Genomic DNA, 27,391 nt, shown 5'->3' on the forward strand with positions numbered 1-27,391 from the left:
TTGAGTATGGTGATCAGATCATGATATGAATAAACATAACAGTTTAAGTAATGCACCAGTAAGGCCTTTTCACGAACCACCATGAGAATTTCGGGGGGGGGGGGGGGTGAAGCCCCCCGAGCCCCCCCCCCCCCCAGCTACATGCCTGTCTAGGAAACATAGCCATCAAATGCTATCAGTGCTGATATCCAAGAACAGTCGAAGTACATCAGCAGCAGTAAAATATCTTCTCTTGAGATCCAGGATGTCCATTGACTCTGACCTCGTTTAGCCAAAAAAGGGGAGTTGTCTGTCCCTGCATTGAGATGCTTCCAGACAAAATGCACAAGTTACAGGTGTATCATATGTTGTTTCTGTTGACCTATGACTAGATTACCATCACTTTTCTTTTATTGGAAGATTTTCAAAACATCTTTTACCTGAAAAGTAAGCCAGTGAAGCTTCAAAAGTTCACATGCAATGTCCCGTGCCTTTTCTTTGACCATCAAACCCACCAAAATGCTGTTTAAGACCACTTCAGCTTCCATCATGATAAGGCAAAGCCACACAAGGGAGATATTTGTATAAGACTCGACAAATGCTTGGGCCCTGACAGTAAATGGTTGGCCTTGTTGGTCGCAACACTACTGGAAAAGAAGGCAAAGGAAATGCTTCTATTTCTGGTTCTTGAGGTGATACAGAAAAGGAACTGCTATAAATATTGTTATACTACTTTTTTGTAATATAATTAATACATATACAGATGGCTGAAAAACATTATTTCTTCCAATTTGGGGGAATTTAGCATCCTGGTGTGAAGAAAAGGGTATACTTTGTAAATGGTAAGGTATGAAAACCTTGATATTTCATTAGTCCTTGCTTGGCAGCTTTGTTGTCAGGTAGAACTCCACCATAGGCAGGAAACCCCTTGGCATACATTTTCCTGGCAGCTTCCAACCCCACAACTGCGTTACAACGGTGTCCTCGATACTGGGGAAGGGTGTAAGAATGAGTCAGGCATGCAAGCGGATCACTAAGTGTCCAGGAAGCCAGCTGGCCTTCCTTGTCTAAGAGGCAAGCACTAGGGAATTTGCAGATTAGGCCATTCAGGTAGCGCAAGCTTCGATCATTGCCCCCGATGCTCCAGGTTTCATTGATCAGAACTGCATGAGAGGAGTTGAGGGTGCCGAAATGAAATAGGTCACTCTTGAACCTGAAATACAAGGTCAGGTAGCAACAATGATTGTTGATTAACCCAAAAGATGTGAAAATTGGCAATTGGGATGAATATGTCTTTTTCTCATTTCAAAAGGGATGGTAAAACAACAAATTCAAGTTCCAGTGACCTTCAGCATTTATTGGAAATCAGAGGAGGATTGCTTATGATGGGAGCAGATCACTATTTGTTCTTTTTGCTCACTACATCAAATTATATCATTCAGAGACCAAAAAAAGAAAGAAAGGAAATAAAGTACTTGATTCAAGTGCCATAGTGGAGCGTCAAACACACTTTGTCTTGCCATTTGATCAGTCCAAAAAGCAGTTTCTCAAAACATTTCTCTTCTTCAAAGATAGGGGGGGGGGGGAGGCAGAGACAAAGGAGCATTCCCATTCTCAGTGCAGCTCCATAAAGGTGAGGAGGAAACTGGGTCCGGAGCATCCAGGAGCCCCTCACACACCCTGGGAAGGCTCCAAGCAATTTATTCCAGAACTCAACAAGTCTGACTTGCTGTTGACATCAGCATAAACTGATAGGAAAAAAGGTGCAGAGGGCAGAAGGACTGAGGTTCTTTCCAGACAGGCCATTATCGCAGGAGCATCCATGTTTGAAAAACATGGATGCTCCTGGCTGCCCAGCTACACTCACCTCAGAAAGTGCGCACTTTCTGGGGTGGGTGTCCAGATATTCTACTGGGACTTCCCAATAGAACACTGGAACACTTAACCCCCTCCCCAGAAGTCCCCCTAAACACAGTAAAAAAAAAAAGAAGAAGAAAAGAACTGACCTGGGCTCCACAAGACAGCTGCTGGAATTCTCCTGGCACATACAAATGATGCACCAGAAGGAAGGGGGGGGGGCAGGAGCCATCCCCCCCCCCTTTCTCCTGCCACATCATTTGTACATGCAAGGAGAACTCCGGCAGCCACCTTATGGAGCCCGGTGAGTTCTTTTCTGTTTTTACTGTGTTTAGGGGGCTTATTGGGGGGGGGGGGGTATTACCACAGTTTTCCGGGCTAATTTAGCTTGGAAAACTGTGGGAATACTGTCTGGACTGCAATACTCTGCAATCCAGATACCAGCAGTAGTGAGTTTATCCTGCACCTTCCAAGAAGGCACGGAATAAACCCACTATCAAATTAATTAACCACAAATCAGGGTTTTCCTGGTTTGTAGTGAATTAATTCAGGTTTGTCTAGGATGTCTGGAAATCCCCCTTTTTATTGTGGAAGTTTCCGAAATAAAGCGGCTGTCTAGATCCGCCCTGAGACTGTTTCTCTTCATCCGTTCTCTGGAAGAACATTCCGCATTTTAATCTACCACCTCTCCATAAGTGAGGAGAAACTGAGTGGGAATCTCACCCCATTCATCCAATACTATCATCCGTTTTCTTCCTTCACAGGAATTGCCTCACGATTTGTGAGAGGAAATAATATAGGTAGACTGGGAGTTGTTTTGTTTGGTGTAACATAAGAGAATTCATCTGAAGGTGCAATTATCTTTTTTCATAATCAATAAGAAATACAGAACATTGAAAAACATGTAAGGATAATTAAATAGAAGAGAATTAATTAATTAATAATGTATCAGTGGATTAAGGAAATTCAATAGAATGATGTCGTTACTTGTATCGTGTTAATTACTACTTATTTTTACTTATTTACTGCATTTATTTACCACTTTTCTCACCCCTGAGGTGACTCAAAGTGGTTTCCAACATAATTCAATACTATTGTCAATGATATAACTCATAGTTATTATGATTTACGAGAAAAAACTAATACAAAAAATTATTCAGATTCTGCATGGTCTCATACAGAAGAAAGTCCATGGGGTGTCAATATGATTTATTGCACTGTTTGACACCAAGCCTAGTGATGCCACTGCTTGCAACAGAGCAGCACAGCCAGTATTGATGCAGCTTCCTCTCTGTATGAGGCCATTGGTAATTGTTCCCCTGTGCCTGGGGTCCATGCGTATTCCATATCGGATTTGGCCATATAGTTGGCAGAGGCTCCTTATTCAACCTCTGTTCCCAAGTAATATGCAAATCATAGGTGTCCCTGCTTAGACAACAGATTTTCACCAAGAAGGTACCCCAGGGAGGAATTATGTTCACTAACTGGCTTGGACAGCAGGTGGAAGGGTCTGGATGCAGAACTGCTTGATAGAAATAGGGCTTCCATTCGATACGTCTAGCCTCTGCAATACTTTTAGAAACATTGTACAACCCATCTTGAAGGCCTGCATGGAGCAAAAGTATTAAGCGAGAACAATTAAAGAGAAATTGTATTTACAATACAAGAGAGATTGTATTGTAAAAGGCCAGAATCACTGGAATGTTGTGTGGTTTCCAAGCTGTATGGCCGTGTTCTAGCAGCATTTTCTCCTAATGTTTCACCTGCATCTGTGACTGGCATCTTCAGAGGATCTGATGATAGTAAGGCAAGTGGAGTTATATACCTGTGGAATGTCCAGAATGAGAGGAAAGAACCATTGGCTACTAAACAAGTGTAAAGGGTGCAATTAGCAAGCTAGACATTTATGTGTTGAATGGGAGCCAAGCATTTGCATGTGAGTAGGGCATCTGCATGGATATAGCCTGGTCTTTGTTCCCTTTGAATTGTCTAGGACAGTGGTTCTCAACCGGTGTGTCTCCAGATGTTTTGGCCTCCAACTCCCAGAAATTCTATCAGCTGATAAAATGACTGGGATTTCTGGGAGTTGTAGGCCAAAACATCTGGGGACCAACAGGTTGAGAACCACTGTTCTTGGTGGTTCTGTTCTCATAGCCCTTGGTTGCTTACTGCCTAGAGACCTCCTGTGTCTCGATGATGTTCATTAATCACTGCCTTGACTCTAGTGTTTTTAGTACTGGTAGCCAAATTTTGTTTATTTTCATGGTTTCTTCCTTTCTGCTGAAATTGTCCATGTGCTTGTGGATTTCTCTATGTAGTCTGACATAGCATTTGTCAGAGTGGTCCAACATTTCTGTATTAAGAAAATAGATTAAAAAATAAACTTCCCCTTAAGAATGAATTTCATTGCTTGGAGGACCCAGCGGACCATTGTGATGTAATGCTGTGAGCATTGGGACTATGGCTCTGAGTATCACAGTTCGAATCCCATGTAATCCACTGCATGACCTAGGACAAGTCAGAGGAAACCTCTTCTGAAGAAATCTTGTCAAAAAACACTGTGACAGATTTGCAATAGGTTTACTATAGGGCAGGAATTATTTGAATGCCTGGAGCAACAATGAGGACCTACCTTGCAACTGAAAAGCTCTGCGCCAGTCAATAGCTTCTGTGTTTTCCAGCAGGGATTGACAGGCATCTATATCCCAGTAAAAGGCAGCATGCAAATTAGCATAGCAATCCCCATTGTCTTTCACTACCTGCAGGATATGGCACAGAGCAGGACTGTGAAATGCAGCAATGGAGGGGAAGAAGGCTCGCAGGCAGAGGACATGGGTGTAGGGATACCACTTGTTCTGTTTAATACCCAAAAGCAAGAGGTAGTGAACAAATACAGGCAAATTACATTGTGCACAGAAATGATATATGGCTTAAGGGGAGAAGACCTAAACTTTGATCTGCTCAGTGTTGAGATTAGGACAGTGCAGCCTCCAGATTAAATGGTGAAGCCTGGAACATAAATGGCAAAATAAAAACAGAGGAAGTATTGGAAATATTGGCACTCCTAGATTTCAAGGAGAGGAAGAGAATAATGAAGTCACAAGAACCATTGGAATAGTAGATGGGAGTCATTTGGGAAACATTACTGAAGCCCTTACCAATGAGTGGATGTTTTATAAAAAGATTTCACTGAAGATCATAGAATCATAGAGTTGGAAGAGACCTCGTGGGCCATCCAGTCCAACCCCTTGCCAAGAAGCAGGAGGAAGTTGATAAGATCTGCCAAGAGGATTCCTATGTGGCTAGTCAGAGAAACCTGCACTGAGAAGTGGTAGCTAATTTTGTAATGCTATGGAATCATGACTTGCTTTTTCACCAACTTAATTTATTGATGAGGGCATACAGAACCAAGATTGACACACATTAGAGGAAAAGGAAAGAAAAGCAGAATCAACTACATTGAGAAGAGAAAAAGAAGGATCATGACCATGGGTTGTTGTAGGTTTTCCGGGCTATATGGCCTAGAAGCATTCTCTCCTGACATTTCACCTGCATCTATGGCAGGCATCCTCAGAGGTTCTGAGGTTGTGAAACCTCATAACATCTGAGGAAGCCTACCATAGATGCAGGTGAAATGTCAGGAGAGAATGCTTCTAGAACATGGCCATATAGCCTGAAAAATCTACAACAACCCAGTGATTCTGGCCATGAAAGCCTTCGACAATATGATGATGGCAATGGTTGATGAAGATCTGTGAATTAGGTGATATGAACAAATTGACTAGACTGGCTAAGTAGAAATATTTATCCATCTTAAAGAGAGATTAGGATTGTTTATTATGTTGAAATAATGATGGGAGCATTTGCCAATTGTGGAATTTACAAATTAGTAGACTGTTGCTAAAGGGGGATGTGTGATTATATAATATCATTTAAAGAAAGTAGATTAAATTTTAAAAAACCATCACTGACTGAGAGGTTCATTGATTAGTCTTTTTTTGTTTTTGTGTTTATCTGTGTGCACATGTAGTTTACTTTTGTGTTTTATTATATTTTAGGTACTTAGCTGTAGTATAGTATTAGTAGCTAGAATGTGATGTTTTTTAAATAATGACTTCACTCCTTGCTTGTTTATTTTATCATTGCTGTATCATATTTCTATTTGTCTCTTTCAATAAAAATACTTAAAGAAAAGAAAATTAGGACATGAGAAGCCAAATAACAACAAAGTGTGCATGACATTCCTATTGAGGGAAAACTCTGAAACTAGGAAAGGCATTCACTTGCTTTTGCTTGAGTATACTGGGAAAGGCAAGATTACACCACTTCCTCTCCTATCCTTTCTGCTGAGTTGTGTACAAATTCCTTTTTATACTTGAACTCAGTTTACAACAGTGGAAATGAGCTGAGGACAAAGGGAGAATGTGAGAGGAGAAGAGAGCTGAGATATTTCAAAATCATCTGAAAAAGTGGGATGGCAGAAGATTAATTGGGATGGGAATTACAAAATGGGAAAGTTGGATGATATGGTACAGTGCGAATTAAATAGCCTATAGGGTTGTTGTAGGTTTTTCCGTTCTATATGGCCATGTTCTGGATGTGAATGACAAAATGGGACAGCTGGATGATATGGTACAGTGCGAATTAAATAGCCTATAGGGTTGTTGTAGGTTTTTCCAGGCTACATGGCCATATAGCCCGGAAAAACCTACAACAACCCAGTGATTCCGGCCATGAAAGCCTTCGACAATACATTAAATAGCCTATACTTTGTTCAGTGGACTGTGAACTGGGTCTATCAGCACTTCCATTTCAGGTCCTACCTCCGAACGTGGCCGGGTGAGGACAGCTTTAAACTTAGGCCATGAATCTACCACCACTTCGTGCTGCGCTGGGTTTCCACGGTTGATGTGCATCACTGCCCCACAAACCTGCCAATAAAAGATGAATTTAGGCTAAGTCCTGGAGCAAATGATGGATTGCTTTGTGAAATACTTCATGGGAATATTAATGTGAAACATAGGAAATGGCCTTTTAGTATATCAGAATACCACACATGTTGCATTTGAAATATTGGCTGTATCAAAGTTCTGATTTCTGGAAACAATTGTTTGACTTGCTCTCAACTAATCTCTTCTTCACAGGGCTTGTTTCCTTCTTGTTACTGTTTCAGATTCCCATTCACTTGCTTGTCTCTCTGGATACATTTGGCACGAAATCCCAGAGAGATCAAGAGAGAGTCCAGTTTCAGGACACCATTGCTTAACCTGCTCTCAGCTAATCTCATCTTCACGAGGTTTGTTTCCTTCTTGTTACTGTTTCAGATTCCCATTCACTTGCTTGTTTCTCTAGATACATTTGGTACCAAATCCCAGAGAGTTCAAGAGAGAGTCCAGGGACAAGACATTTTGAAATTCCTCCTTTTACTAATTGCTTGGTTATTGAAAACATGACATAGGAGTAGGCCTGAGCTGCTATAAAGAGGTTTGTTTGTGTATGTGTAGTGGGGGATCAATGCATAGAGAGATATTTTATTATCACTTTTACTTTATCATTGTTGGTATCTGGTGAGAAGTGGAGAGAGGGAAACCCTACTATTGCTTATCTGTTTTTATTACTCATTTTGTAATTTTGGTTTTCTCTCTTTTAACTTCTTTTTTTAACAGTGTTGTGCATTTCACTGACAAATGGACTTATGTGATATATATTATCTTTGATGACTAATGAATCCTAGGATCAGCTCTCAGATTAATCTAGAACTGGCACGATTTGCAATTTATTTGTGTGTGCTTAGCCTGATGGAGAATAGTTTCTACTTTCTCCTTCTGATTGTGTGGAGGATGGGAGGTTATGGAGAGATGACTAGCTGAATGTGAGGAAAAGCTGGCTATTAACCCCAAGCAATGGGAGAATGAGTCTTACCGGAAGTGTCTGAGGCAGGCTTTTTTGCAGCACACGCTCTAGCAACTGCAGCTTGGTGGCACAGGTCAGGATCAGCATGGCTGGCTAAATGGTGGCTGCCAACAATAAAGATGGTATGGCTGGGAAATGCCTGAAGAGAGAGTTGTGAGAGAGGCAGGCAAAAATGTTTCTGTTTCTCAAAAGTATATTTTTAGCAAATTTGGCTGACAGTGCCATATATAAGTTCTCAGTTGCTACTGTTCTAGTGAGACCTTCCTTCTAAATCTGGGAAAGAGTAAAGACTAAAGGAGTCCTATAGCATAACAGCATCTTTGAAGGGAAAGGGTTGATACCTTTGGAGGAGTTTGATGACAACAACAATGCATACCTGGTAGGGCTAGTCTTGCTGGGAGAAGGATAGAGCAACCTCCAGTCACAGGACTCTGGGATAACACCTTCTTCACTCCTTGCTGGGCCTTCTTAAGGAGAGTTTGTCTTCTAGCAAGGCAGACTTTTTAATCGTGAAGGGATGGACCATTAACAGAATTGTCCCTTGGCATATGGACAAAAGGCTCGGTCACACAAAGCTTTTCTGGAACATGGTGTTCTTTCCATTTAAATGGTTACAAGGCCACAGAAAATTGGTTTAGGAATGTAACCTCTTGATTGCACATTCTCTGTTGACTTCTAATGCAGGGATGAACCATCAACAGAATGTTGAATTGGTTTCAGGCTTGCAATCTTACAATTATATGGGTTGCTGTAGGTTTTTCAGGCTGTATAGCCATGTTCCGGAAGCATTCTCTCCTGATGTTTTACCTATATCTATGGCAGGCATTCTCAGAGATTGTGAGGTCTATTGGAAACTAGGAAAATGGGATTTATATATCTGTCACATGTCCAGGGTGGGAGAAAGAACTCTTGATTGTTGGAGGCAAATGTGAATGTTTCAATTGAAACATTCCAACAGACAAGAGTTCTTTCTCCCATCCTCACTGATGTCATGATAGAGCTTGGAGAAGGAAGCCTGCCACTATCTACCTATCCGGACCACTCTGTGGTTTCAACGGATACCCTTTGGAATGTTTATCCACCTCTTCTTCTTCCCATGAGCCATCTCTCAACCTTCCAAGATGTATCTGGGTTAGAGGAATGCCCTGAGTAATTTTCCTATCTTAGAGTGAAGTTTCTACAATAAGGCTTAGTTTCTTTCTCCAAGCTATTGATGTGTTTGCTTCTTAAGATCTTGAACCACTGCATGCACAATAACAAGTGTTGTTGTTGTTGTTGTTGTTTGTCTCCAGCTTTTTCTCTCTAAAATAGAGACTCAAAGTGGCTCACAATAAAACTAATAAAATAGAATTTATAACCTAAAATTTGCAAAAAGTGAAATAGAATTCAACATTAACCATATTAAAAACAGTTAAAACCTTAAAACCAATTAAAAACCTTTTGTTGTTCATTCGTTCAGTCATCTCTGACTCTTTGTGACCTCATGGACCTGCCCACGCCAAAGCTCCCTGTCGGCCGTCACCACCCCCAGCTCCTTCAAGGTCAGTCCAGTCACTTCAAGGATGCCATCCATCCATCTTGCCCTTGGTCGGCCCCTCTTCCTTTTGCCTTCCACTTTCCCCAGCATAATTGTCTTCTCTAGGCTTTCCTGTCTCCTCATGATGTGGCCAAAGTACTTCAACTTTGTCTCTAGTATCCTTCCCTCCAATGAGCAGTCGGGCTTTATTTCCTGGAGGATGGACTGGTTGGATCTTCTCGCAGTCCAAGGCACTCTCAGCACTTTCCTCCAGCACCACAGCTCAAAAGCATCGATCTTCCTTTGCTCAGCCTTCCCTAAGGTCCAGCTCTCACATCCGTAGGTGACTACAGGGAATACCATGGCTTTGAGTATGCGGATCTTTGTTGCCAGTGTGATGTCTCTACTCTTTACTATTCTATCGAGATTGGACATTGCTCTCCTCCCAAGAAGTAAGCGTCTTCTGATTTCCTGGCCACAGTCTGCATCTGCAGTAATCTTTGCGCCTAGAAATACAAAGTCTGTCACGGCCTCCACATTTTCTCCCTCTATTTTCCAGTTGTCAATCATTCTTGTTGCCATAATCTTGGGGTTTTTTTTATGTTTAGCTGCAACCCGGCTTTTGCGCTTTCTTCTTTCACCTTGATTAGAAGGCTCCTCAGATCCTCCTCGCTTTCGGCCATAATTAAAAACCTATTCATGGCTAAAACCACAGCATTCCCAGACTTGATCTTAAAAACTTACTTCTTTTAAAACCTGCCTAAATAAAAATATTTTAGCCTCTCGCTGGAAAAAGAGTTCCCTGGGCAGAGATTTTCAGAGTTGAGGGGCAGCCACCAAAAAGGTCTGTTCTCTTGCATCCCCACTAATGGAAGTGAGAGAAGGGCCTCACCTGAGGATCTCAGAACTTGGGCAGGTTCAAACAGGGAGATGTGATCAGCCAAATAACTTGGACCTGAGAAGTATAGAGCTTTAAAGGTAATTGCTTGCACTTTACATTGTATCCTTGTTACAGAGAATTTTTGGATAAAAAAAAATCAAATATTGGAAATCAATCCGCCTTTAATTCTTAGCAGAATGGAGAAACAAGCCTTTGGGGAAAAAAGTTTTGATTATTTCGTGTGTTGTGATTATTAAAATTATTATTAAGAAAATTAAGAAAAACCCAGAAATTTGCTTATTGGGTTTGTTTCAAGAGAGAATTGGCAAAGAAGCTATAGAAATATCCAAATATAGTTTTGTGGCAGTGAGAATCACAATAGCAAAATCTTGGAAGGAGGGGGGGGGGGAGAACTAAGGATTGGAGAAGAAAATTAGTCAAGTATATTCGAATAACCAAGATCTCCAATGACATAAGGGGAGGAAACAAAGAAGAGTTCACTTTGGGTTTTAAAAAATAAGACAAAAATAGATTTTGAAGTAGCCGTACAGAGATTTATTAGTGTAATGATAAGGACAGATTTTTGTTAGATACTAGTTCCACATCGTGTGGTGTCAGAAGTCATGATGGTGGTTCACAGGTGGGAATGGGAAGGTGATGCAATTGTTGAAATGATACTTGTATTTTGATTGCTGAATTTCGAAGATTGTATGTTTCCTTTTCAGTGTAGGTCGCTGTTCAGTTCTATGTGTAGGTCATCCACCAAGGCAACCAAAGCTGTCTCTGTTTCATAACCAGGTCTGAAACTAGATTGAATAAGATCTAGGAGAACTCTTGAAAGTTAATATGTAGATGGCATTTACCCACAATAAGTGGAATCAGATTAATAATTAAATCTCTCCAGTTTTCTGAGGAGGGTGCTGAAAACAAAACACCGGAACACACATAATTATTTTCTATGCAAAAAATAATGATTTTGTGAACCACCAATTTTAGAATCTGAGCTGTTCTTAACCAGAAAATTGAATGGAATCTAGAATTTCAATCTGATTGTGTTGTTGAGAAACCCCACCCCCCAAAAAGATAAACTTAAGACAAGTTTCAAAACCAAAATTTATATATCTTTATATTATATCAAGTTCTGCTATTTTGAAACATCACCTTCCTGAGGTTTTGCAATAGACTTCCTTTCCAGCAGCCTGGTCAGGAACTACATACAAGAGGGAACAGAATAACCTTTTCTGGCCAACTGACCAAGGGAAGTGAAGAGGAAATGTGTGCCCCTAAAATCCAGCTGCCCACCAATTGAGAAGTGATTCCCTCAATGCCAGAGACTTCAATCTACTGACAGAATTCAAAGATGAGAGGCTGCCAGACTCCAGCAACATATAGAGAAAACCTGTATGTTTTTATTTAACTCATCATATCTGTATAACAGCCATATTGTGTTCTGAGTCCCACCCTTTGTACAAATCAGACTTGATCAATATGAACTGTTTAACACACTGATTCACCATCCACCCCTGATGTCATTAGGATTCCCTAGCCAACGGGGACCTGGGTTGAAGCCGGGCCAACCTCCGTCCAATCAAGGGAGGCCATAGGGACTTTGAATGACGGTCAAGGGGGATAAAATGTCTGTGTTGTATGGTTATGTCCAATTCATTTTGAGTTGGGAATCTGTATCAGACATCCTTTCAGGTTTGAAAGTAAATGAACCCCTGTTCTTGTTGTCTTCACCCATTTTGCATGTCTTCATCTGGTTGACTAAGTAGCGAGACATGCTGGGCACCTGATCCTTAGCCCACTCCTTGGTAGGTAGCTGAATTTTGACTTCAAATTCTAACCTAAATATGAAAGTTTTAATGTAATCATTATACTCAGACATAGTCACACGGATTTTTAGATGTTGTTCTGGTTTACAAGCAAGTGATGCTGTTGATGTTTTGTTGCCATTTTATAATTTAAGAAAAGCTTTCTTTTAAAAAGGCTTGCCTTGCCAACCACTTATTCCTGGAAAACAAGTGAAATATGTTACTTCTCCTTCATGCTCAGCTAAACTTGATGCAACAGCCGCAAATTGTGGCTGCCATAGTTTAACTTCAGTCTCTTGCCTCTCATGAGTAAAGCAATCTACTTCTTCCCATGTGATGGTGGGGTCGACAAACATGCAGGCCCCTGCCTTCAGCCTGATTTGAACCACAGCAGGGAGTTCCGCAGTTCCAGAACATCTGGTTGGACCAACATTGAAGGGACTGTGGCTACCGCAGCAGCTTCAACTAAAGATCGTTTCTTGCTTCCTTTTCTTCCTTACCCTAACATTGTAACAATCCCCCAATAAAAGTATCCTTTGATTGCAACTTTTACCTCTCCACAGTGATACATCGTATCCCTTACTGCCTCCAACATTTTCTAACATGAACCTTTCCTTTCCCGAGCAGCAGATCACTGCTGGCTCACCCGGGATGCTCTTACAGCATCCCGGGGAGGCTGAAACTGTGTTCCTCTGAACCGGGGATACAGAAACCCATTGGGCCCCCCTATCCACGGGTCAACAGATTGACTCCAAACTGGTGCCATCTTTTTCCTGGACTAATTTTAAGACTAACTGCTATTTTGCTTTCTGGATTCTGGACCCCTACACCCCGGGAAAATCATTTATGTTTCAATAAGCCTCATATGGGAGCCTGCTGACCTCAAGCCATGGCTTCATGTTGCAGTGATGTACAAACCTCCATTTTGTGCATGTTCGGAGGCTCGTCAATTCCAGGGAACCTGCTGTGGTCACCCCTTGGGACTCCCGGACCCCGGCAGGCTGTTGCTGACTTTTATGAAATTGGATTTGTAGTTTTCCTTCTTCAGTGAATGGACTCCAATACCTCCGTGCTCTTGCAAGCTTTCCAAGGACTTCTATGAACTTTCCTCAACTTTCATGAACTTTTTTGAACTTTTTATCAGCTTTTATCAACTTTTGAAGAACGTTAGAACTTTTAGGATCTCTCTGGCCAGACCCTATGAACTCTTATTATATTCCCCAATTTTTATGAACTTTTGATGGACTTTGGAAGGAGGGAAGGCTGACATGGTTCCCCCTTGACTTTGCATGATTTGCCTCTTATGAATTCCTTATATCTTCCCTCTCCCATACCATTATATGTGTGTGTATGTCTATATTTTTTTAAAAATGAAGGAAAGCCACCTTTTCAAGAATCCAGCACCTCATGGCTCTAGGAAACATTTCTCTATTTCCTGGGCTGGTAAATCCCCACACAAAGGACTTGACCAAAACTCATTTGCATGAACAATAAATAAATGGCTCTTATCCAACAGATCTCAAAGGATAAATTGCTAGTCCATCTGAAAGGATAAGGCCCATGGACATTTAAATAACCCCACACAAAGGGTGTCTTCTTGTCTGCGAGGAATTAGGATTCACCACAGCTTCTTTCTCATTGTGCCAACCCAGCTAGAAGATACCAGTTTCAAATCTCATAAATGGATCCCTGGACAACAAAGGATCTAGCCTCTGAGCTAGACAAAAATGTATTTTCAAGAGGTTCTAACAATAGCCCTGGCCAGCTTGAGGGATAGAAAAATATTGCTGACTGATTGGACAATCATTAGTCATTTTAATATTATCATCTTTCCTCTTCATTCATTGTTTCCCACCTGGCCCTCCTTCCCATTGGCTGAGAGGCTGAAGCAGTGCTAGCTCTCTGATTGGGCAAGGCACAGCTGAGCCAGCAGTGCCTCCCAGCCAGCTAATAACTCCAATCAATCAGTGCAAAGCCGGCTAGTGAGGTGGGAATGGGAAATTTGAATTTGACAGCTCTGTATTTCCCATAAAAACTGTGTTGCTTTGCCTTGTGAGTTATATCAGCTTTTGGGCAAATGATTGCAGTTTAACATCAATTCCAGCTGGAATGAAATAAACATCTTTGTGGCTTCTTCTTCGACTTGGTGAGATTTATTTGAGAAAAACAGGGAAAATTTCTTTTTCCTGGCTCTTGTCTTGCCAGGTGTCTGGACAGTTCTTGCCTCGGCAGGACCCTCTTAAATCTCGCATTTGACATGAAAGGTTTTCCAGAAATATGAGAAGCTAGTGATGCTACAAGACATGGGCAAAGCAAGCATGCTGGCTAAACAGGATATACTATGAGATTGGTCTAAACCAGTAGTTCTCAACCTGTGGGTCCCCAAGTGTTTTGGCCTACAACTCCCAGAAATCCCAGCCAGTTTACCAGCTGTTAGGATTTATGGGAGTTGAAGGCCAAAACATCAGGGGACCCACAGGTTGAGAAGCACTGGTCTAAACTTTTCTGCAGCCAGATGGAGAAGACCAGTCAGTGTCCTGAAAATCATGTTATTTTGACCATCAGCCAAAGTGATGAACTCCAACTCAATGCAGGGAATGAGTCTCTCTCTCTGACTTTCTAATTCAGAGTGATAGTACAGGCATAGCTAATAGAGTGTGTGAAATTGTTAAAGATCCTGATAAGGTATCAAAAACATCAATTAGCTTGGAGTAGGTAGCTAAATCAATTATAATAGTAACTCCATTCTAAAGTTGGAAAGTTGCTCATGATGATCATCTAAACTAGTTCCATTGTAGGAAAGATCTGGGAAAAGACCGATGGACAGGAGAACAAGTGGAGAAATAGAACAAAGATTGGCCTGGACAAAAGGTCCATGTAGTTCAACACCCCAAAAGTGGACAACAACAAGGTGGGGAATAGTTTGCCCCAGTATAATCAGAGTTGTTCTGTTTTTAGTAGAAGTTCTATTTCTCTATCATGGTATTTTGAAACTGTTTATTTTATTTTGTTATTTCATGTATTTATTTTGATGGAATCTTTGCCTCTTGTATTTTATTTTGCTGTAGTGTTGTGTAAACCGCTTTGAGTCACCTAAGGGCTGAGAAAAGCGGTATAGAAATAAAGTAAATAAATAAATAAATAAATGGTGTAATTTTGGGCTTGGCCTTACGTTAGCCACCCCAATTCTCCTTTGAGGAGATGGTGGTGGGGTATAAATAAAGATGATGATGATGATGATTATGATTATTATTATTATTAGAATCTAAGAGACTGGGTGGTTGTAGGTTTTTTTGGGTTGTATGGCCATGTTCTAGAAGCATTCTCGCCTGAGGTTTCACCTGCATCTGTGGCAGGCATCCTCAGAAGTTGTGAGGTCACAACCTCTTAGGATGCCTGCCACAGATGTAGGAGAAACATCAGGAGAGAATGCTTCTAGAAAATGGCCATACAGCCCAAGAAACCTACAACAAACCAGTAATTCCGGCCATGAAAGCCATTGACAATACAATATCTAGGAAACATAACCATCAAAAGCTATCAGTGCTAATATCCAAAAACAGTCAAAGTCCATCAGCAGCAGTAAAATAACTTCTCTTGAGATCCAGGATGTCATTTGATTCTGACCTCATTTGTCCAAAAAGGGGGAGAGTTGTCTGTGCCTGCATTGAGATGTCTCAAGACAAAATGCACAAGTCACAAATTTGTCAGATGTTGTTACTGTTGGCCTATGTCTAGAGTACCATCACTTTTCTTTTCTTGGAAGTTTTTCAAAACATCTTTTACCTGAAAAATAAGCCAGTGAAGCTTTTAAAGTTTACATGCAATGTCCCATGCCTTTTCTTTGACTAATGTAACTCTTTTGTGGATTTTGTTTTATTTTGCTGTATAATCAACATGGCTATCTCTGAACATGTTTCCAGGGTACAATCAAGTTGTATTTCACTTTGGCCAGTTCTTACACCTTTACAAATGGTTGTACCTGACACATTTGCTTTAACAGTGCAAAAGTAGTGCTGGCTATTGCAGAGTTCTGACTTCAGAGTTGTGGAAATAAACACAAATTATGACTATGCATGTTTATGTGGGGATGGAACCACACACACTGAATTTCCCTTCCCTGATTTGCATTTTGATTGGCCAGGAGTTACATCTGTCCTGTCTGGATTAAGTTACAATTTATTTCCCCACATCTATTCCATTTCAGATGGACTAGATTTTTTCCCATAACACCCTAAGCAATACATTTGGGTGTATGTGGTAATTATGCCAATACATGTACAAAATTATACTCTTCCATGTAGCTTTTGATGATGTCAGAGACATAAGGACAAGAGAGAAACTCTTGGGTTTATGCAATGCTTGCATACAATTATAATCAGACTCCCAGCAATTCTACAACAATTTATTTTATATGGTAAAAATAACACATATTAAAGTAGCTAAATGTGAGCATATGCTATAAATCGGTGAGGTCATGGAATGGAAAGATATGGTAGTGTATGCTTATGAAAATAATATACAGTTACAAGACATTCATGTGGGGTCAGATGCTTTGGAAAGAATGATCTATTGGAGTATAATGTGATCAGATGAAGATAAGAGACACTGTTTCTGAAATCAATATACACATTAGCCAACAATCATAGAATCATAGAGGTGGAAGAGACCTCATGGGCCATCCAGTCCAAACCCCTGCCAAGAAGCAGGAAAATTGCATTCAGAGCAACCCGGCTATCCCTGAACAATGTGATGCGGCAACTAAAAAAGCCAACGGGATTTTGGCCTGTAGGAATATAGTGTCCAGATCCAGTGAAGTCATGCTGCCCCTCTATTATGTCTTGGTGAGACCACACCTGGAATATTGTGCCCAATTTTGGACACCGCAATTGAAGGGAGATGTTTACAAGCTGGAATGTGTCCAGAGGAGGGTGACTAAAATGATCAAGGGTCTGGAGAACAAGCCCTATGAGGAGTGGCTGAAAGAGTTGGGCATGTCTAGCTTGCAGAAGAGAAGGCAGAGAGGAGACACCATGGCTATGTATAAAAATGTGAGGGGAAGTCATAGGAAGGAAGTCATAGGGTCTCTGCTGCCCTGGAGACTAGGAAGCGGAATAGTGCCCACAAACTACAGGAAAAAAGATTCCACCTGAACATTAGGAAGAGCATCCTGACTGTGAGAACTGTTCAGCAGTGGAACTTTCTGCCCCGGAATGATTCTATGATCTGTACAGCCAAAGGAATTGACCCTTAAAGTGAATTACTCTATCCTGCATAATGAAAGTAGATTTATAGTAGGTGGGTATGTGTGGCTGTGAGCCAGGCAGATTGACAGAGAAGTTTTATTTTGCTCTTTCTCTCCTATATTTCACCATGTATACAATAATGACACAAGTCAGATAATTTCTGGTAGCCTCGACGCTCCTGTATCCTTTGCATGTGGACATTGCTTAAAGCAACATGTCCATACACAGGGTAGCCAGCAGAATGAGCTTTTATGCTTAGTGCCCTTCCTATCACAGCTAAATAGTGCTTTCCACGGTGTGAGGGCAGGGTGTAGGCAATTCCTATAGTCCCAGCATGGTCCATCATATTCCAACTGATAAGCTGACCATTGTGATCCAGGACGCAGAAACTGAAGAAAGCCTGCACCAGGCTGGCTATGTACCTACGACTTTGTTCATTGCCTCCGTAGGCCCATGTTTCATTCACCAGGTCAACATGAGAGGCATTCAGGGTGGACACTGTGAAGCCGGGATCTAGCCTGGAGGGAGAAAAGGAAGAGGAGGAGGAGGAGGAGGAGGAGGAGGAGGAGGAGGAGGAAGAAGAAGAAGAAGAAGAAGAAGAAGAAGAAGAAGAAGAAGAAGAAGAAGAAGAAGAAGTTTATTTCTATCCCACCCTATCTCAGGGCAGTTTAAAACAAAAAATCAGCTTAACATTCAATGCCAAGAAAACAAAACAAACACATGGAATAATGGACGATCAAATAAGCAACATCAGGATATACTTATAAAACAACTCAAAATAACAAATGAAAAATTTACATATGCAATAGGGAGGATGAGAAGCAATTTTCCTCCTCCCCCTCTTCTCGTGGCACATTGTTTCTATGCACCAGGAGAGGGCTGGCAGCAAGGAAATTGTGGCCAGGTAAGTTATTTTCTGGTTTTTGGGTATTTTTAAGGGGTTTTGGTGAGGGGATGCGGGTATGTGGGTGTTCTCCCAGAAGGTTTTGCTAGCCGGTGTGGGGAGAGAAGTCCACCCCAACACAGGTTTTTTAAAGTAGGCAAATAGTAGGCAAATAAGGTTTTTTAAACCTGGGTTAGATCTGACTTTTCCCTGTGTGGAACTGGCCTCACAGGTCACTCTCGATTGACTTTTATTCATCTATAGACTTTTCTTGTCTTATTTGTACACAAAACACAGTCTAAAGCACTTCTGTTCAGGCTTTACGAGGATCCCTGTAAATATGTTCTTCTCAAAGGTTGGTGGCACAACCATTCTCCTGCCAATGTGTTGCTGCTGCAGCGAGTCTGCTGTGTTCTGTCAGTCCAAAAAAGCCTCATTCTCGCTGTTAAACTGCTCTTCCATCAGGGCATCCAGCTTGCACTTGCTGCAGGTATAGGTCCCTACATTTTCATAGCTGTTGTAGATTAGTATAGCAGTTTTCTCAACATCCAAGCACTTTCATTGTATGTTCCTGCATGGCAGCGGGTTAGACTGGATGGCCCTTGTAGTCTATCCCAGCTTTGTGACTCTATGATTCATCCTATGCTGGCAGTGTACCAGAACACGGGGTCTCCCAATCAAATCCCTCCACAAAACAACCCCCACAACATGTCTGTTAACTTTATCCCATTAGTTGAGGTTTTGCTCTCATGTTATTGCTAGAACCTCCAGTTGCACGGTTTGTTCTGCACAAGCAGAAGTGGGGATTAGGGAGGGGGACTGATCATTGCCAGAATGTAGGGATGTTGAGGGGTGATGGGGGTGAAAGCCAGTAGACATCCACAAATGTTACATCAGAAAAAGCCCAGAAAAGGAAGCAAAACATGCAAAACATCAATTCTGTTTTCAAAACTGATCATTCTGAATACAATATATGGACAAAAATGGTTACCAAACAGCCTATTCTTCTTTAGGTGCAAAGTGTGTGTATGTGTGTGTGTGTGTATAATGAAAAAGAACTAAGAAGAGTGAACAAAGGAAATTAAAAGAAGTAAAAGACAATTTTTCAAAATAGAAAATGCAACCCAGGTTCCTCAGTGTCCCAAAAGTATCAAGAATTACATTCTCCATTTTTCTGTAACAGCATGGATACTCACCGGTACTCAGGCATTTTATTTGGATCAGGATGCAGGTAGGTAATGTAGGGTATTGGTGACAGTGGCGCATTCTTGATGCTGACAGCTTCTTGGGAGACTTGAAGTATACCCTGCTGGTTCCCTGAAGAGCCATAAAATACTTTGTCAGCAAGTGTGTGGTGTGTCTGTGTCTAGGTGTGTCTATACTAGAGTGCTGATAGAATTCTGTTAGATGGAGGATTTCCAATGTGCACAGCTAGGTAGCTGAGCACATCACTCTGCAGCATTTGGGAAGTGTCAGGTGGAGGATTTAGAGCAGCTGTTCCCAATCCTATTTTGGCCATGTCCCACCTAAGCATCTCTAAAATCCTAATTCCCCACTCCCACCTCCAACCCTCACAGTGACATATAATTCCTATTATTCAAAAAGTGGACTCCTGTTCACGTGTTAGCAATTCGATGGCATGTTTCAAATACTTTTGTCATAAAGTGACACAGGCAGTGTAGCTTGGACCAAAACTAGTTTGTGGGTTTTTTGACATTACAGTTGACATCATTTGTTAATGGTTAATGATCAGGCATTTTCCTTACAAAACCAACAACAACAATACTTTATTTATTTCCTTCCCCTTCTCCCCAGGGGACCCGGAGCGGCTTACAACAGGGAAAAACAATTTAAAATAATAATAAACACATAGCAACAATTTAGAAATTAAATCAAATAACAAATAAAACAAAACATGATATGAAAGAAAATAAATCACAAAAACATCTAACTCATAAAACATAATCCATAAATACAATAGGAAATAATTATGTCATTTAATACTGTCTATGCTCATTACCTATTCAAAAGGTAATTTTCTCCAAAAAACAATGCAAGTATTTTAAGTAGCCTGGAAAATTGTGCAGGAATGTAAAATGTGAGATTTCTATGTTCAAAACTGATGAATACCAGTTTTTGCTAATGAAAACTCTTTGCGCTTGATAAATTTAAGTCATGAAATAGAACAACTATCTCATGGGCAGTAGTAATATTTGAGGCATCGAATATTGATTTGAGTAATCTGCATCGAATTCAGGGCAACTCAACTGTCAGAGTTCATTGCATGTATTTGGTGAAAATATGCGAGAATATCTTGTCGCCTGACGTTAATTTTCTTGTGGGTGATAATCTTTTTAAAGAAAAAAATCATACAAACATATTGGCTTACCTATGTAAGTAATAACTGTCACAAAATTCTTGCTACATTCATATGCAGAACTAAAAGTCATATATATATATCTATATAATAACTTAATATATCTATATATGTATATATCTATATCTATATATATATATATGTATACTGTTGAAATGTGGACAATTTCAACAGAAAGGAAGAAACCATGAAAATGAACAAAATCTGGCTACCAGTATTAAAAAATTCTAAAATTAAAACAGCAGAGAGAAAAACAGGCAGGGACTTCTAAGCACCTTTCAAGAAGAGTTTGCTCCAGGCACAGTCAGCCCATTGTATGCTAATCAAGGTGGTCAGTTGAAAAGATTCACACCTAGCCCAACTTACAAAAGCCTTTTGTCTCACCCTGGTCAGTCCACAGATATATAAACCCCTTTTTCCCAGCTCCAGCAGACCTCACCCTCTGAGGATGCTTGCCATAGATGCAGGCGAAACGTCAGGAGAAATGCCTCTAGAACATGGCCATATAGCCCGAAAAAACCCACAAGAACTATATCTATATAATATATTATGTATAACATTATATATATTGTAATGTTAAAAGAACACTGAGAGATGTTGGGTGTTTGGAATAAAAGTGCCAAACACTTTTATTCCAAACAATACTCATGCTGTACACTGTACTCATGCACTCTCTAGTGAATCAATGGGGAACAGACAAACTCATGTCAAGTAGAGAAAGCAGCAATACAAGGCTGTCTTCTTTCAAAACTGATGTTTTTAATTGTGATTGACATTTAGAATAGAGCAATAACAACTGAAAACACATTAAAGGGGCAAGAACACAAGGTTAAAGTTATGAACTAAAAGCTTTTGTAGATGATGTAGTGAAATCTTTTTAGACGATCTCTTGTTTACAGAGCTTGAACTCTATTCTGAAAAAATACGGAAAGATGTTGGAATTCAAAATCAGCAAGGAAAAAACAACTGTTTTGACAAAGAATTTGACTAAAGTGGAAGAGGAAATTTTCAATGGGAAATTGGGCTTCCAAGTTGTGCAATATCGCCACCAAAATTCTAGCTTATTAAAGGATAAATTTGGCAAAATATGGAAACACATTAAAAAAAGATTTGCATGGGGTTTGTCACTTATGGGTTGAGTCTCAGCCTCAAAGATTAATTTATTACCTAATTTGTTGTTATTGTTCAAAACTTTACTAGTTATAATCAATAACATTCCATTTAAACAATGACAGATAGACATTCATTTGGCAAAGGAAAAGACATGGGATTAGATACAAAATATTATAAAATGATAAGAAAAAAGGAGCAATGCAGAGTTCTTTATACTAAAAGAACTTGCTGAACAGTTATGTGGATTTGTAACTGTTTGACCAATCAAACTCGAACACTGTCATCTGTTATTGATCTTCTTGGAGAGAAATGTCAACCATTGCAAAGTTCTTATTTTCAGCTCACTATTGTTCGACATCTTTATAAATTAGTCTCTAAAGACAGAGGGGAATTAGCAGATGGCAGCAAACTGGAGAATTGTAGCTAATGTCTCAGAAGGTAGAATCGGAAAGAATATGGCTTTAATAGATTGGATAGTTGCCTCAAAGGGTAAAAATGTTGTTAAGTTGCAATGCATGGCTTAGATTTAAACAAGAAAAGTCATGTGTATGAACATTGATGGGTGGTACCTGACTTGACACATGACAAGAATCTAGAAGTGTAACAAAACACGAGTTTGCATTTTAAATACCAACAAGTGTGACTATATACAAAGAACCATGACCGAGATGGCAAAAATGTCCAAATTGAACCCTGTGAGGAATGATTGGAGGAAACTGGTATATTTACCCTGGTGAAGAGAGGAAATGAAGGCTGTCAGAAGAAAGCTTAATTCTTACTGCTGTGGAAAGTGGGACCCAAACAAGTATGTTTGTTTACATCAAGGAAAGTAAAGTCTGAGTAAACACGGGAAATGCTGGTTGGCAGCAGAACAGGTGATCTCTGTCCTGGTTATTTTAGATGCGGATTGCTGCATGAGACAAGGGTTGGGCTAGATGATCCTTGGAGCCCCTTACAACTCTGTCATTGTTTGAATCTATGAAATAGGTTGAGAGGCACTTGTGGAATTACGTTCTTGAAGCAAAATATATTGATTGATTTGGATATTATGTCCTTTGATTATTAGTAGGTTTGCCAATTGATGCTGATCTTCAGGCAACACAATTCTCTGGGCTGATGCTGTCTTTTAAAAAAATCTTATTTTGTTCTGCTTGTCCTTTTTCTTTAGCTCAGCATTGCCTTCTTTTCTCTCTCTTTTATGCTCTCATCATCTGTGGGATGGTGTATGTGTGTCTGTAAAACTCATTTCCATCCTTCCCTTATTATTCTTGTCCTCTTTTTTCTTTAGGAACCCCTGATCCCCCAATAATCTGGTTTCCCCCTATTTGCAATTGTTATACACTTGTGCATCTTAACCGAATTTGTATTTTAAAATACCTAATGTTTGTGGCACTGTGATACTTATGTAATTTATTTATTTATTTATTCAAACTTATATGCCGCTACTCCCCTGGGGCTCGGAGTGGCTTACAAGGACAGGCTAAAATCTGACACAATTTTAAAACAATTTAAAACAATTTAAAAAACAGCAATATCAAAAGTCAAAGGCCTGTCGAAACAGATATGTCTTACATGCCCTGCGGAAAGCTGATAAATCCCACAAGGCACGGACTTCAGGTGGCAGAGTATTCCGGAGTGATGGTGCCACTGCTGTAAAGGCTCTGCGTCTGATTGCTGTTAGACACAAGGTCTTGACATTGGGAATTTCCAACAAATCTTGGTCCTCAGAACGGAGGGATCTCTGGGGTTGGTAGGGGGTGAGGTGGTCCCTCAGGTACATCGGCCGCAGACCATGCAAGGCCTTAAAGGTAAGTACCATCACTTTGAAAGTGATCCAGTGCTCAATTGGTAACCAATGCAGCTGCCGTAAGATTGGTGTTATGTGGCATCTCATCGGAATTCCCACAAGAAGCTGAGCAGCTGCATTTTGTACCAACTTGAGCTTCCGTATCACCGACAGAGGAAGGCCAATGTAGAGAGCATTACAGTAGTCCAGTCTTGAGATGACCGTAGCCTGGATCACCGTAGTTAAGTCATCGCTGGACAGATAGGGGGCCAGCCGTCTAGAGACCTGGGCCTCCATCGTCAGCAGAGGGTCCAAAAGGACTCCCAGACTCTTTACCAATTATTGTATATCCTAATCCCTCTTTGAAGGTGAGAAGGTCGGTATATAAAACCTCGAAATAAATAAATAATTATAAATATGTAGGAGAATATACTGTATTGTACCATTTGATCAAGCTGCAGTCCTATCAAAGTAAAGAAAGTCTTCTTAACTGTTCCTTCAGAAGGAAGGAACTGATAGCTACCTTGGATTTGTAAACTTTGGGCCCAATTGATAGCATCTGTGTCCAGCGCCAGAGTTCGATACGCATCAAGATCATGGTAAAATGCTGCATATGTATTGACATGGCAATTTGAATCATCTGAGGCAACCTAGAAAAGAGAGACACAGATTTCCACAGTATTTCGTTTAATAACTGCCCTGCAATTCTAAAATGAATTCATATTCTATATTGCTTACTTGGTTTCGAATGAGCAACTAAGAAATACCTCCTGGCCTGGCCTCATCCCACACCCCCAAGTCTACTTTACCAGGCACACCTGCACCAAGAGATGATACTCCGTTCAGACAGTGATTTGGACAGTTGAGGACTATATTTTCACATCTGCTCCCACCAGCAAGTGAGGCTGTGACAAAGGTTCTGGTTCTGGTTTTTGCAGCCGAACTTGGTGGTGATAATGGGTTGGAAAAGTAACTTTGCTATGCCTGATAACCAGTCGAAATGCATACCTTGATACAACAACATTCCATAGTCATATTCATATATTCAGTAACATTACATTAGTAAATTAATTAAGATTTTAGGTAACAGTAGATCAGAATGCATACTAGATATCCTGCATTTTAAGAATTACCAAAAGTAATTCACCTTCAGCCCCCAGTTCCTTGCTAGAATGTCATATAGAGTGTGTTCTGTAAGATGCTCCAAGGTTGATACCTTTCTGTGTGGTCGGGTGAGGACCGCTTTGAAATTGGGCCAGGAATCCACAATCACCTCATGACCAAGTGGGTTCCCACGGTTTATGTTCATCACTGTTCCATGGACCTGTCAAGAATCAGATGTCAGAACTGGTGTTGCAGTGTAAACAAAGGAGATAGTCGGAGACCAAAGAATGGAGAGAGAATCTGAATCAGATTTTGACTCTCTCTCTCTCTCTCTCTCTCTATATATATATATATATATGTATATATATTATAATAATAAGCACATCAAAAGTGGTTGTATCTTACAACCAGCCGATGGACAAAATATGGGAATACATAGACCCATTCCAAGCCTAGATTTGCATACATGCACACACACACACACACAATATAACATCCCTAGCTATTCCTGATGGGATAGCTAGAACTGCTGACAGATGTCTGCTCAGCTGCTCAGACAGTCTCGCAGTTACCTGGGGAGACTTAGAGCAGTTGTAAACCGCCTTGAGTCTTCCCAGGGGTGAAAAAGTCAGTGTGTAAATACAGTAAATAAGTAAATAAATACCCCAAGTACTTGAGGGAGGCACTTCTTCAGTATCCCCTCCAGCATCTGCAACTTGGAAGGACAGGAGAGAATCAACATTGCCTGAAACGCAGAGGCTGATGGACAGGTCCCAGAAGAAACAAAATGGGTAGCAAGCTTTGCCCGTGTCTCATCCAGCTGAGTCTCTGGGTAGAGCTGCTTTATTTTAGGACAGGTGCCAGAAAAATGGGGCCAGAGGGTAGAAGATGTGTATAAATTTATACTAGAACAAATGAAACATTAACAGAGCTTTTTCTTGATCTGTAGCTATGGATATTAGTGGATGAGATCCATATAATACAGAATAGTTGCCTGAAACCCTGAATAGATGTGAAATGGTTGTATTTCTAAAGAATGGGAGAGAGATGACTATCTAATGGGATGTTTCTGCTTTTTGCAGTGTCTCCTATCAGGACAGATTTAGTATTTGATAGGAATGTGTCAAGAAACTTTTGGATTGGTGTATGATTTATAGTCTTCTCCTTCACAATCACGTTCTCCCTAAATACATTATGCCCCAGACTGATTGTCTCAGAGGCAAGTCTTAAAAATCAACCCAAACGTAGCAGACATCTGTCTAGCTATCCCATCAGAGTCCTTTATCAGCTGTCAGCAGAGATTTTACTGCATAGCCGTTGTGTGTGATGAATTGCCTACCTTTTAGGCCAGGGAAAAGCTCAGGAAGTAGGCCCAAGTGTTTTGGCAGAATTTTCTATGATGCCTGGAGGCAGCAGCCATATTAGGTTAGTAATTTCCTAGAGGAGGCGGAGCTTAGGAACAGCCTGGAGGGAAATGTGGAGAACCTTTGTGATTGACTGGGAGAAAGTGGGCAGAGCTTAGTTAGAGTGCACAAAAGAAATTGCCTGAAAGGGTGCGTTTTAAAATCTGAAAACTTACTTAGGTTCTGGCGTTTGAAGAAGTGAGTCAGGGTCTGAGGGTTGAAGAAGAAAATTAGGTTTTGAGAGTGTTAGGAGAAAAGAAGTTAGAGAAGCCAAAGTGGTTAGTTAGAGAAGATTGATAGCTATTAGGAAAAATAGCTAGTTTAGAGATAAACAGATCCAAGGGAAAGGACTGTTTGGTGTATTAGGAATTCTAGTCAGAGGGAAGTCTGCTAGTTACCTGAGGGAGTGAAGAGTTGTTTTTTGGAACTAAGTATCGAATTGTTATAAAGGAACCATAAGCTTCATCTCATTTTTGCAAACATTATGCTTAAGTGCCTGTATTGTTGAAGTTCACACAAATAAACAACTTTGTTCTTTGTTTATCAACAACAGTCTCAGTGTGCCTCTATGTGAAGAAGTATTCTTAACAAGATAGGGAAACAGAGTTTCCAGATTGGTGGCAGCGACATTTTAAAAGAATCTCCTTGCTATTCACCTCAGAGTTCAGAGCCCTGAGTGCGAATCCATCACATTCCAGCCTACTTAAAACTTCTTGCCAAACCAAAAGCTGAACATTCCTTTTAAGTGTGGTGGTAGCCAGTTGTCACAGTAAATTACCTCAGAATACAGTGTGTTGGTGGCAAAGTCTCTGCAGCCTCCAAGCCTCTAAGTCATTTTAAATAATAATCTATCACATTTGGTGATACAGCGGTGGGATCTCCAAACTAATGGTGATCCTCTTCACGTATTAGATTCCCCTCTTGGTTACATTGTGCCACTCACTGTTTAAGAAAACTCAGTTTTCATCCAAACTCACAGTGGAGGCTTTTAATCTTGATACATTGCTTTATGTACAGCTGTATGCACAAATCAGGATCCCTGATGCCACATCAGTCAATGGCATATGAGAGATGTACTCAAGACAGATAGCAGCAACAAATGTACATCAAGAAGCAAGATAATCATGACAAGAGAGAGAACACATGCTTGCTGCCCTTTTTTAATACCCATTGCTTCTCCTCGCCAACAAGGGACAAAAGCAAATGAAGGAACGTTTGTCATGCTCGTCACATAGTCAGCTTCTTTCACCTATCCCTTCAGTTCCACATCACCACACACTTAACCCTTCAGTAGGTGTGTGACCACATGTCCATTAGAACAGTATTTTCCAACAGTATTACACAATGGGGTTACTAGCAATGCAATCCGATCTAACAATGCATTATTTACCTAACAGAATGCTGCCGGACAATGCCTGAATAATGCTGGAGTACAATGGTGTAACAGTTGTGAGAGCAAGATACTCTCAATGTTCTTTGTCCTGCAAAGTCCCTTTCAAAATAAGAATTTGTTCATTACA

At 40.6% G+C, this 27,391-nt stretch overlaps 2 protein-coding genes across 2 annotated transcripts; both read right to left on the reverse strand.

Annotated features, from left to right (window-relative positions):
- Positions 1-780: 780 nt before the first annotated feature.
- On the reverse strand, positions 781-7,851 carry LOC132761913 (glycine N-acyltransferase-like protein 3). The gene is made up of 5 exons (XM_067463219.1): positions 7,759-7,851; positions 6,660-6,767; positions 4,469-4,595; positions 3,322-3,442; positions 781-1,192 (listed from the first exon to the last, which is right to left on the reverse strand). The coding sequence occupies exons 1-5, from the start codon at positions 7,834-7,836 to the stop codon at positions 781-783; spliced, it is 846 nt and encodes a 281-aa protein (XP_067319320.1). The 5' UTR covers positions 7,837-7,851.
- An 8,567-nt stretch (positions 7,852-16,418) lies between these two features.
- Positions 16,419-25,226, reverse strand: LOC132761912 (glycine N-acyltransferase-like protein 3). Its single transcript, XM_060754957.2, has 5 exons — positions 25,133-25,226; positions 24,581-24,688; positions 23,888-24,014; positions 19,285-19,405; positions 16,419-17,723 (listed from the first exon to the last, which is right to left on the reverse strand). Exons 1-5 carry the CDS (start codon positions 25,208-25,210, stop codon positions 17,321-17,323), a joined length of 837 nt encoding a protein of 278 aa, XP_060610940.2. The 5' UTR covers positions 25,211-25,226; the 3' UTR covers positions 16,419-17,320.
- Positions 25,227-27,391: the final 2,165 nt, after the last annotated feature.

This window comes from Anolis sagrei, chromosome 1 (assembly GCF_037176765.1).
Source record: "Anolis sagrei isolate rAnoSag1 chromosome 1, rAnoSag1.mat, whole genome shotgun sequence".
NCBI lineage: Eukaryota > Metazoa > Chordata > Lepidosauria > Squamata > Dactyloidae > Anolis > Anolis sagrei.